This window comes from Microtus ochrogaster, unplaced genomic scaffold (assembly GCF_000317375.1).
Source record: "Microtus ochrogaster isolate Prairie Vole_2 unplaced genomic scaffold, MicOch1.0 UNK82, whole genome shotgun sequence".
NCBI lineage: Eukaryota > Metazoa > Chordata > Mammalia > Rodentia > Cricetidae > Microtus > Microtus ochrogaster.
The window spans coordinates 466,525-479,282 of record NW_004949180.1 but is presented as its reverse complement, the minus strand read 5'-3'; the positions used below and the strand labels follow the sequence as shown (position 1 = coordinate 479,282).

The 12,758-nt window shown below is 44.0% G+C and overlaps 2 protein-coding genes across 4 annotated transcripts in view; one reads left to right on the top strand and one right to left on the bottom strand.

Moving 5' to 3' along the window:
* The window catches only part of Ppil4 (peptidylprolyl isomerase like 4), a 32,347-nt gene extending 27,803 nt beyond the window's left edge, over nucleotides 1–4,544 (bottom strand). The window contains exon 1 of one of the 2 annotated variants that reach the window (XM_005370640.2): nucleotides 4,408–4,544. In XM_005370640.2, the coding sequence (XP_005370697.1) occupies nucleotides 4,408–4,477 (70 nt within the window). In that variant the 5' untranslated portion in view covers nucleotides 4,478–4,544. Of the gene's footprint in view, nucleotides 1–4,156; nucleotides 4,342–4,407 lie in introns of those variants that run through there. The other variant, XM_026777781.1, reaches the window with a different exon arrangement.
* Nucleotides 4,545–10,524: 5,980 nt separating this feature from the next.
* The window catches only part of Ginm1 (glycoprotein integral membrane 1), a 13,301-nt gene continuing 11,067 nt past the window's right edge, over nucleotides 10,525–12,758 (top strand). For both annotated transcript variants that reach the window (XM_005370639.3, XM_005370638.3), the window contains exon 1: nucleotides 10,525–10,663. In XM_005370639.3, the coding sequence (XP_005370696.1) occupies nucleotides 10,550–10,663 (114 nt within the window). In that variant the 5' untranslated portion in view covers nucleotides 10,525–10,549. The remainder of the gene's footprint in view (nucleotides 10,664–12,758) is intronic.

Sequence of the window (12,758 nt, the reverse complement as noted above, 5' to 3'; positions counted from 1 at the left end):
ATCAAAAGGTAATATATTTTTAAATACCATTTTATTTTCTTACAAACTTTTGGACATCAAAGCTAATGTAGGAAATAAGCAATTGTTTATTTATAGATTGGTTGTTAAGGGGAAGGTACAGATAAAGCTATGATGAAAGGAAATCTAGCAGGATATATGAAAATGAATGTAGATTATGTAAATTAGAGGAAAACCAAACACCTTCAGGACTTTTGTTTGTTTTACAATTAGTAAAAAGTATTTCACAGACTAGGGGTATAACTCACATAGAATAATTACCAAGCATTCCTGATGCTTTGAATTCAACCCCCAATAGCACATAAAAAAGAGGGACTATGCAAAAATCTTTATTTACTGTGAACAGTCTTTCTCATATAAATTCACCTGAATATTCAATAAACATCTACTGTGTACATTTGGGGTGGTTTGAAATGTCTTCTATAGGCTCAGGTATTTGAATACTTAGTCCTCAAATGGTGGCACTGCTTGAGGAAGCTACTGAATTTTTAGGAAGGAAGCCTTGCCAATGGAAATTCATTCCTGGAGGGAGACTTTGAGTGTTCATACTCGCCCACTTCTAGTTCACTCTCTCTGCTTGGTGCGCTTGTTAAAGATGTGAACTCTCAGCTGCCTAACCTAGCCGAATGCTGCCATGCCTGCCCTACCATTATGAAACGCCCCTCTAGAACAGTGATCCAAAGCAAACTCTTCCATAAACCACTTATGGTCGTGGTGTTTCGTCATAACAACAGAAAGTAACCAATACAGCCCTCTAGATGGCTTTGCACTGCCATCACCAACATCATTAGATTATGGTTCATGTCCTTGAAGAACTTGCAGTCTAGTCACAGAGAGACATTCTAACACGGTCTTAAGGCACTAAGAAACCAGACAGAAAATAACACACGAGGCTCCTTGCCCTCAATAAATTCATATTTATGAAACTAGTGCCATAACCAGTATGATGGCATATGCCTGAGCAGAATCAGGAGAAAAATGAACTTAAGATTAGCCTGGGATGTACAGTAAGACAGTCTCAAAAGCTGACAGGAAAAACAAAACAATGAAGGCCCTTACAATTAAACATGAAATAATGACAACACTAGGTCTTTCTAATAATACTATGTTATTTAAATAGTAAATTGTTTACTATTTCAACTACAGGGTTTCTCTGTGTAGCTCTGACTGTCCTGTAAACTCTCTTGGAGACCAGGCTGGCCTTCAACTCAGAGATCCACCTTCCTTTGCTTTAAGTGCTGAGGTAAAAGGCGCATACCACATCTGGCTCTGTAAAATGATTTTTTTAAAGGTAGTTTTATAACAAGGGTTCAAAATAAGGAATGTTTATAGCTGGGGAAATAAGAAGACTACATGGAGTCCTAAGGTAAAAATTAAAAGAATTTGATTGTATTATATATATCAACACATGGTATATCATAGATACAACAATTTTACATATCAATTAAAAATATATCTAAAAGGAAAACTTGGAGACTGGTGAGGTGGCTCAGTGGATAAGGGAGCTTACTGTCAAGTCTGATGACCTGTAATTGATCCCTGAAACCCACATGGTAGAAGAAGAATGGACTCCCAAGTTGTCCTCTGACCTCTACGGGAATGCCTTGGAGAATTTGCAAGAGCACACACGTACACATGCACACTCTCACACACACAGAAACAATAAGTAAAATGGACATTTTTTTAAAAGATAAAAGAGAGCTGGGCAGTGGTAGTGCACATCTTTAATCGCAAAACTCAGGAGGCTGGGCCATATCTCTGAGTTTAAGGCTAGCCTGGTCTACAGAGCAAGATCCAAGACAGCCACAGCTACACAGGGAAAATCTGTTTTGAAACGCCCAATCCCCCCCCCCCCAAATCCAGAAAAAAAAAGAAAGAGATTTGGACTGGCAGAGAGTAAAAAAAAAAATGAGAAAGATGAGGGTGGGGACAGAGCTCAGTGTCAGTGCTTAGCATGCAGGAGGACCTGGGCTAGATTCTCAGACATGTGCTACTGTGTCAGGCTCCAGTTATACATGTGCTCATGATTCTTAGACATGTGCTATTGTGTCGGGCTCCAGTTATACTTTCAGTTATTTCCTCTTATAGACACATACTGAAGTAATTTCAGATTAAAAAATCCAGTGGAGGTAGGGGGTACTGTAAATGAAACAAAATTAGCTATGTCTTCACTAGTAACAAAGCTGGTCAGTAAATTTCATTTACTGATTATCTTTACTTCTGTAAATTTAAATTTTTTTCCTATCTTTTCTTTTTTTTTTTTTAAGTTTTTGTTCCAAACATAGTTTCTCTGTGTAGTTGTGGTTGTCCAGGAAATTGCTTACTGGAATTAAAGGTATGCCCCCACCATGTCTGGCTGGCTTAAATTTTTTTTTCAGCAATTAAAAGTTTTTTAAAAAGAAATCTGCATATGTGGATATGCTTACTATTGATTGATAAGTAAGTATACACATAATGAGATGTCCAGTCACTCTCCTTCAAGTATGTCCACACAAGCAAATATAGTCTTGGTGTCCCAAGCCTTCTCTGCAAAAGCCCTGCTTGTTCAGGACGTGTGCTCACTGTCTCCACTTCAGGAGTGCACAAAGGAGTCCACTCATTTTGGAAAGTGCTGTTCTACATGCAGAGTGTCAAAGGAGCTCAAGAAAAAGGAAACGCAAAGTCAAGAGCTAAAAATACAATTCCAAGGGCTAGCAACATGGCTCAGCAAGTAAAAGCACTTGTCACCAAAGCCTGAAGACCTGAGTTCCTAGAATGGAGAGAACCAACTTCTGACTCCATACATGTACGAGGACAGACGTACACACAAAATACTAATACTAATAATAGTGGGAATTAAATTGTTAAAACACACAATTCCAGCCAGGCAGTGGGGACGCATGCAAAACGCCTTTAACCCAGCACTCAGAAGGCAGAGGCAGATGGATCTCTGTGAGTTCGAGGCCAGCATGGTCTACAGAGCGAGTTCCGGGACAGCTAGGACTGTTACACAGAGAAACCGTGTTGGGGGTGGGGAGACAATGACAGCACTTCAATTGCATAGAGCATCCTTGGGATTCAGCCACCGTTAGGCATCCAAGCTTATCCCAGTGACAGAAGGCAACTGAGCACTTTCAGCTCTCTTGAATTGTGTTTCTATTCCTTGACAGAACAGTAAGCAAAAACAACACGTTGTTATGCATTACTCGCTGCAGAAGCGCAGATGCCACGCCATGTTCTTGAGATAATGGAGATGCTCAGGCAGTTTCTACTCTCTTCGCAGCACACAACCGAGAGGACGCAATCAGGCTCACAGTTCCAGGACAGGGAAGTATATGTTCTAATAGAATGACTGTCATTGTGATTTATGAATCCACTGCAGGCAGAACACAAGTAACAGATTAACGTTGTTCTTCTGAGCCTTGCAGGGTTTCGGGGAGATCTGGGAAGTTCCTGGAGGGATAGGAGTGGAGAGGAACGTGGGCAGTGGCAACAGTGAGAAACGGGAAGAGTGCAGGGCCAAGTGAAGTGTTTGAGGGTGGAGGGGGGAAAACAGCTGAGCGTGGGGAAAGGTGTGTCTGTGCAGTACCGCAGCTCCTCTCCTTCTCGGGGAGCTCTGCATTCTGCAGGGGAAGGGCACTGATTGCAGCTAATCTCTCCTGGCTTCCCGATTCTCCTAGGGGCTACGGTCCCCACACAGCTGCCTATTCTCTACCCGAGGCCAGTGTGCCACACTATAATCCTGCTTCCAAAACCTTCAAATGCTGCGACCTTGCGTCAGCAAGGCACCTAAGACTTACCAGGATCTAACCTGACTGGAAGTCAGCGGCAGCTGCTTCATTCCACATAGCAATCGTTCTAGCCATGCCAAGTGTCTTGCTATTTCCGGGAAAAACTCCAAATTGCTAAGAAAACCTTAAATGCCACTCATCGCCGAAAGAGTTAGTCTTTTGGCTTGGCTTCTTCCCAGCCTCACTGGGGAAGACTCACCTCTCTACTTTCCATAGCAACACACACATCCTTCTCCTAGGAGTCTTAAGTTAAAACTGGAGCCCGCTTTGTTCCCCTTCAGTGGAAAAGCAGACTCTAAAAGGTGAGACGACTAAACTCTAGCTGGCCCTGGCGACGGCCACCCTCCCGAAAACCAGATGCATCCTACCTGCTTTCACCATGACAAAAATGATGGCACATCGAGCCGTATTTAACTCTTTTTCCTCTCACGAATAAAGAAAGCACAGCGGGTGGACGAAAGCTAGGGGCGTCGCCTACGCAGGCCACCTCACCCACCCCCACAAGCCAAAGTCCTTCTAGGAGGACCACAGCGGAAGCGAGTTGTGGACACACGCGCACACACGCACACGCACGCACACTCTCGCCGTCCCGCCAGGGCGCGGAAGACGTGGGTCTCACCGCGCGGCCGCTCCTCGGTGTACAAGTCGATAACCACGTCGCCCAGAGTGGTCTCCAGGAGAACCGCCATGGCGCCGGCTTCTCCTCAGGAACAAACCCCCCGGCAATGACAGGCGTAGCCCGCGCACAGCTGCGCCTTACGTCATGACCTGTGCGACGCTTGTGGCGTCATCCGCGGGCGCCGTCGCCCCTCTTGGAAGCGCAACTTCCGGCAGGCTGCTGACCGAGTTCTTTGGCTCTGCCGCTGGTTTCCGCGCGGGCTGTCTTAAGGCCTGCGGAGTCTTTTGGGAGATTCTGCTTCGCCCTTGGTGACCCGTATAAAGGCCTGTATCCCACGAGCTCTATTTTATAGGAATAGTGTATCCATCCGAGAGCAGGGAGGACTCCATACCCGCGTCATGGTTTTCCCTCGCCCTTGTAAGAGGAGGCCCCGGGGATTACATAGTCTCTAAGCTCTCCTAAAACGCCAAGCTGCAGGCGATCTGTTGCTGCATGAAAAAGTGACTAAGACTTTTCCGTCTCTCTCTCCAAGAGGTATTCTGTCTCTCCCCACTTATCCCCTCCCCCTCTCTCTGCTCTTCTCCCTTCTCCCCTTCCCTTCCGTAACCCACTAAATAAATATCCAACCTCACTCTGCAAAAAAAGTGACTAATTTTTTTAAACGTACTATTGTGTAGCTGAGGACTGTACATGGTTTAGCAGCACAGGGAGTTATTTTGTGCGACAAACACATAATGATTTTAAACTTTTATTATTTACTTGTTGGGAGGGTTCTGTGCATAGGTGTGCAGATAGGTGGTGTGCGAATTAATAACTTGTGTTTCACTGACGATACAGCACTACTAGTGAAAGTTCAAATGAGCTGCAGGCCATGGTAAATAGAGTGGTGGAAGTCGGTGAAAACCTTGGTATGAAAGTAAACATCGAGAAGACTGAGATGCAACACGTGGGAAGGGGGCACAAGGATTTTAACATTGTAATAAAGAATCTGAACCTCAAGCAAACAGTCAGCTTTGTCTACCTGGGAGGAAACCTCGACTCAAAGGAGAGAACTATTTCAGATGTCAAGAAGTAGATAGAGATAGTGAGGGCTGCTTTCCCGGCACTAGGAAAAGTTTGGTCAGCAAGAGACATAACAACAACAAAATTACAAGTATGTGAGACACTTGTCTTGAGCTGTGTTCTTTACAACTCTGAAACCTGGACAATGAAACGCTCCTCAGAACAGCGGCTGAATGTGTGTGAGATGGCATGTCTCAGGAGGATTATGGATGACATGAAGAAACATCACCTATAGAAGGAAGTAAACTACAGGATATGACAATGGTGCTTCAGATATTTCAGCCATGTTATGAGAAGGACGGCAGATACCCGAAGACAGCACTACTTGGAGGAGTACACGGGATAAGGTGAAGAGGAAGGCCCATAATATGCTGGATAGACAGCATAAAGGAAGACTGGAACCTTGGGTATGACAGTAACACAAGCATCTAGGACTGCCCAGGATAGGAACAACTGGAGAACTGCTACAAACAGGCTGCCCATGCATGCTTCATAAATGACAATGAATGAGGGTGCCTGTGTGAGAACATGGGTGTGGTGGTCAGAGGACCGCCGTCTTCCGCCATGTGCTTCCTAGAAGTGGCTCTCAGGTCATCAGGACCATCCGCCTAATCCTTAAATTCCTTTTTATTAACATTCTAACTTAGGAGACTTATCAAATCTAATCTTTTGGGATGCCGATAACATGCTCCCGTAGTTTAATTACACTCTTTTCTAGTCATTTTTTACTTTTATGTCATTTTAATGTGTTCTTGTGAAAATCAGAGACCTAATATGACAGATTGAAGGCATATCTGGGAAGGTGAGGAGAAAAGGCTTTTTAAAGGTAAGCTTAAAAAAAATGTTTTTTGAAACAATTCCAGGACTAGAAGTGTTCACCAAGCGTGTGTATTTCCTTGTATTACAAGGAAATGAGGAAATAGAAGTTGGTAAAGAAAAATAAATTTATCTATAGCCTGGTCGGTCCCATTTGGAAGGGTCTAATCCAAAACCCTGCACCTGTGGCCACCTTATAATTTAGATAGTCGTGGGAGAAAGGCTAGAACACATGTAGATTTATCTGTGCAGGAGGCTAATCAGTCACTGGATTTATTTATGTTCCACTTATTAATGAAGCCAGGGTGAAGCTATGAGTTAGAGGCATAGGGGAACGCCATCACAAAGGCAATATAATTATATATATATTTAATATTATAATAATTCAGTATAATTATAGGAAAATTTCCAAAATCTAACTAAGGAAAGAAACATGCTCAAGAGGCTTATAGAACACCAAGTAGGATCAAAAAAGAAATTACCACAGTATTATGATTAAAACACTGACTATACAAGACAATGAAGGTGTATCAAAAGCTCATAAGAAACAACCCACCAGGACACATCTAAAAGCAAACTCAATAGAATAATAGCTTAGTTTTCAACAGAAACATTCAAAGTCCAAAAGGTATGGAATGTATTTCAAGTTCTGAGAGACCATGCCTGCCAATCTAGACTACTATACCCAGGACAACAATCTTATGGAGAACTAAATGATGGAGAAACAAAAATATTGCATGATAAAAGGTCTCGAAAAACAAAAACAAAAGGTTAATGGAATTATGACCACTAAGCCAGCTCTTCCAAGAATATTGGAAGAGAAACTCTTCAGACTATGTGGAATGATACAACAAAATCAGCCTTAGGGACATCTATATCAGCCCCCCAAGGCTCAGGGACACTGGGGAAGAAGGGATGTGAGAGCTGGAATTTGGGGTGAGGGAGCAGTGTAGAATGCTGTCTTCAGGCATGACATGGCTGTAGCATTGCTAAACTCACTGCAGCTATGATTACTTCCTCATGTTTGGGCCCATAAACACTGTCATAAAAGGGAAGGGTTCACAGGGCTCCTCCTCTCCCTGTAAATTTATATATAGTTAATGATTGATGGGAGAGACATTTCCTTCAGTGATGTAGCCACTGGTAATGTGTTCATGCCCTTGTAAACAAACCCATGTTTCAGTAAACAACCCAAATAAAACCCACTGGAACGAGATAAAGACATTTCTTTTTGAAGTCTTATTATCTTGTGTATGTCTGTGGGTGAGTATGTGCCATGGCACACTTGTGTAGATCAGAGGACAGTTTTGCAAAGACAGTTTGTTGCTTCCACCTCTCCCTGGATTCTGGGTATCCAACTCAAGTCACTAGACTTGCACAGCAGGTACTTTTGCCAGCTGAGTTATTTTGCTGGCCCTACAGTGTTATTACTATTAGTCAGTTATGAATATGGCACATTATCACTAGAGCTAATTAGATTTATTTCTAGTCAGGCATGGTTGTACATGCCTTTAATCTTAGCACTTGAGAGGCAGAGGCAAGCCAGCATGGTCTACATAGAGAATTCCAGGCCAGCTAGAGCTACATAGTGAGACCCTTAATAAACAAAAATCTTTAAACAGTTGTACAATAGGGTTACAGTAAAAGTAGTTTTTACATTTCTTAGAAAAATGAAGTAATATTTGTGGATAACTTTGAAATTTGTATTAGATTGGGTTACTGCTGCTCTGATGGAACACCATGACCAAAGCAAGCTGGAGAGAAAAGGTTTATTTGGCTTATGCTTCTGAATCTATGTAGGTATTTAGAATAAAGACTCAAGCAAGGTTGGAACCTGAAAGCAGGAGCTGAAGCAGAGGCCAGGAAGGGGTACTGCTTACTGCCTTGCTGAGGCTGCTTTCTCACGGACCCCAGGACCACCATCCCAGGGAGAGTACTCCCCACAATGGGCTGAACTCTTCCCCCATCGATCACTAAGAAAACTCCCTACAGATTTGTCTTCAACCCCATCTTGTGGAATCATTTTCTGGAGGTTCTCTCTTTAGGTTGTGTCAAGTTGACATAATGCTATCTCCTCCCCCGTCCCCCCGTCCCCCAGAAAATTTAGCTTTCTTATTCTTCCTCATGTTCTCTCCTGGGAGTCTTTGGGAAGTTCAAAAATATGTAGTTGGCTAACTCTGGAAAACACCAAGGAAAGTATGTTGTGCCAACAACCCCATGACTCACTCTGTCCCAGAAATTTCAATCAGACACTGAGCAAGCCCCAGATTTCCCTTAAGTGGCAAGCTTGCTTTCCATAACAGAAAATGATAAATATAATAAATTCAAATTTTGATTGTGAAAATGATGGAAAGAACACTGAAATTGGTTGCTTAAGAAGCAGATGTATCCACATTTGGACTGAAAGGTTTTTTTTTTTTTTTAGTTTTTTGGTCAAAGGTTATTATTAATAATCAATTAAAAATGTATTCTGTGTCTTACATACTTCACTTTCCAAGCTATTAGATGTTTCAAATATTTTTTGCTTCAAAGATCAAAATGCATCAATTGTGCCCCAAATCAGACTGGCTGGATATATTAGGTAAATCGAACCCTTGGATGGGTTTTGTGCTCAAATAAATCCAGCTGACATGAACTGACTCACAAGAAGATCAAAATACATATTGCATTAATACTGAATACTGATAGGATTATTAGTAGTCAGGTAAGCAACTGCCAAGTTAATTCTTGATTTTGCATATTAATGTGAAGGTCAGGTGAAGCAAACTGAGTTTTCTACTTGATGGAGAGTAAGTAGAACTTTTCAACAAGGTATGTTCAAAAGTGGGGGATTTGTTTGTTTTCTGGAGGGATTATTGACTCATAGTTGTGGTAGTTTTATTTTTTCAAACAATGTGATTTATATTCATATAATATATGGGACCTAAAGAAAACTATGCTATACAAATAGTAAAGTTGTTCATATTCAAATAACACCTTTAATGACTTGGTCATTATTTGTCCAAAGAATAGATGCCAACTAAGCATCTACTTGAGTTGGCTCCATGCTTTAAAGTTTGGCCACTCCTTCCTGGAGCTCATGTACCAGTGGAGACAGTGAAAGAAAGAATGGACTGTCTGATTATAGGAAGAGCTCTACTGCAAAGCGGCAGCCTCATCTCCCCAGTACCTTGTCACGCGCATGTAGTACTTTGGGACTTTTTGCAGATATTCTGCACTCCACATGGTCTTTTTTTCCTGAACTCTGAATTCATTTTTTAAATGGTTTGTGTGTGTATGTATGTGTCTGTGTCTGCATGTGCAAAGTCAGAAGGCCTTGGATCCCTTGGAGCTAGTTACACGTGATGTAAGCCACCCATGGTGGACCCTGGGAACTGAGTTCTGCTCTTCTGGAAGAGCAACGCTCTCTGCTGCCGAGCCATCTCTCCAGTTCTCTAGACTCGTTTTTAATTCCAGAAGTTTAACACAGACTGAAATGACCAGTGGTTCTAGATAGACCACAGAAGTAGGCGGGGCTTCATTGTAGAGTCCATCTGTGAGTACAATGTACTATATCTCATAGTAGTTGTGAAGTTAGTTAAGTGAACATTTGACCAGTTTTTAGTTTTGTTATAGGGAATCTCGTTCTGGTCTCCTGTTAGCCCCAGTTATCTCTGTCAAAAAGAATTCAGAGACACACAACGTAAGGAGGATGTAGATGTATTATTACAATGTAAAGTGCACTCTAGAGGTTGACAGTCAGAAATGAACCATTGCAAAGGAAAAAATGAATACCCCTCCAAATCTTAAATGTTTTATTTTTCGTTCATAACAGCTTGTAAAACACTACCTGTGCTTTCATTTTGTAAATGAACATATTAATGATACTAGTGAAAAAGTAATAGCGGGGTTGAGGAGGTGAGAGGGTGGTGCGCTCCTGTAATTCCAGCACTGAGGATTTAGGCCAGCCTAGGCTACATGAGGTTCTGTTTCGAAAGAGAAGAGGAAACAAAAACACCTCTCCAAAAGGACTGGCATCGAAAAGAACTGCATTTGTTTTGTGGGAAGCACTTCCCAGCATCAAGCAGAGGATGTGCCAGACTCGCTCAGCTTTTGACCCGGCAAAGTCTTAGGCAACCTCAGCAGCTCAGCTAGCCCCTCCCGCCTGCTGGCCCCGCCTCTCCCGGCAGCCCCGCCCCTCCCGCCTGCTGGCCCCGCCCCTCCCCGCGGCCTCGCCCTTCCCGGGCCTCCACGCCCTCACCTCCCGCCGCCGGTGTTGTCCAAGATGGAGGGCGCCCTATCGGCGCCGCTGCCCGTCCGGCTGCTGCTGTTCGTGGCGCTGCCTGCCGCAGGGTGGCTGATCACCAGCGTGCCTATGCCGCCGTCCACAGCCCCGAAGGTAGGGCAGGGCGGGCGCAGCGGGCCGCTCCTCTGCGGACCTTCGGGAGGCCGGTCGCTGCGACGCTGTTCCCACCGGCAGGCGGACGGGCTGGGGCCGGGCAGGATGGGGTCTAGGCGCCTCGAGAGAAGGGGAGGCTCTCCGGGGTGCCGGGCGGGGTGGGCCGCCCGAAGGAGAGCGCGAGGAAGGCGCGCTGGCGTCCTTGAGAGTGTGGTCTTGTCTCCAGCCACCGAACTGTCGCCAGTCCTGCCAGGCTTTGCTGTCAAAAGTGCGCCGTCGCCAGTGACCTCGGGCGTTTGGGTAATGGCTGCTTCCTGGGTTAGAGCCCAGCCCTTGGGCCTGGCAATGTTGGTGCTGCTCAGTTAGCAGCTTTCCTGGCCACCTGTGTCTGCTCTGTCGCCATCAGGAGGGAGCGCCTTTCCCGGCCGCGGGTCAACTCCGGCTGGAGACTGGAGAGGCAGAACTCGCGTTTCCCGGCGTGGCTTTTTATTGGATATTAGTTGAGGGGTCGTTGGTGCGTCATGGGTCAGAGAGCTTCGGCATCACTGGGGAACCGGATTCCATAGCTCGGTGTCACAAGCCTTGCAGGTGACTCTACCTGGCTGACTTGGAGAACCATGGCATTACAAGATTCAGAGGCAGCCCGTTTTTACTTTGTTGCCACGTTTGCCTTCTTCATTTGCACAGACGGAAGAAGTTTGGAGATCATAAAATTCGAGTTTTCCCCCAAATGACCTGAAACTTAGGAGATTGAATACCTTACTATTGCGGTGGGAACACACTAAATACAGAAGTGGCTGACATGATAAATGCCACGTTCTGTTTGTAAAATTTTACTTGTTATGTGTGTATGATGTTGGAGCAGGGATGTAGGCCACAGAAGTGGAGGTCAGAGGACAACCTTGTGGTGTCTGTGTTCCCCATGGTCATCGCGTTTTGTAACAAGTGCTTTTATAACCCCTGAGTCATCTCTCTAGCCCTTCATTTTACTTTTAAAGCTTTAGAGCCATGCTTTAACTCCTTTGGGTACAGAAATTACACATGCCGCAGTGTCGGTTTGCACACATTCTGGATATTGCTCTAAAACACACTTGTATATGAAGTTGTACATGAGCCACAGCTGCTTCTGGGTAAAAATAGCAGCGGAATGGACAAGCACCAAGAATAAATATTGGGATTTTAAAGTTATGGAGATACGGGCTTGTTTCCTCTCTTTTACAATTTTGAAGATTCTTCTTCGTCACTTAGGAACCCAAGAAGCATCTGAACCTACCACGCAGTCAGAAAAAAAGTATCTTACCTGCAGGGTTAAGCCCGCAGTACTGTGAACTAGGTCCTAGTGACTTCACTGTTTCCTCCCTCCCTTTCTAGGTCTTCACTTCACTTTTGGAAAGCACCATGCACAAATAATAAAAATAAAGGGTAATTTTTTTAAGTTCTCAGAGGAAGAGCTGTGACTTGGATCTGAATTTAATGTCAGATGAAAGTAAGAGGTACAATTCTCTTTTGACAATGAAAGCATTCAAAAGCATCACAACAAATTGTGTGTATATGTGTGTGAGTACACGCATGTGAAATCACTAAAGATTTCAAAAAATTTGGTGTATTCATGCACACATTCACTTGTGTGCAGACACACCACACTCAAAAGTGTTTGCTTGTGCCTGTGCTAGAGACTGAGCCCAGGGCCGTGAACTTTCTTAGGCTCCACCATTGAGGTATGCCTCCATATCTGTAGAAAAAGAATTGAACTTGGGTTTTTTGGGGGAGAAAACAAAACACATCTGTGTCTTTTGTCTTTTATAACCCATGATGTTCCTAATAAAACAGTAAGACGTAAATTCAGTAAGTTACTAAGTGTGGTGTGTATTCTTGAAAAGCAGAGCTGTTAAAAAGATTCTCAAAGGCTTTTTCTGGGCTCGTAGAAGAATGGCCTCTGTTCAGCAGATCCTCCCTGATAGGTGAAGGTCCAGCAAGAAGAGCATGAAGCACCTGGTAGAGCGCACCTGTAGTCAGGAAGCAGGGGTGAAGGCCCAGCAAGAGGAGCGTGAAGCACCTGGTAGAGAGCACCTGTAGTCAGGAAGCAGGGGTGAAG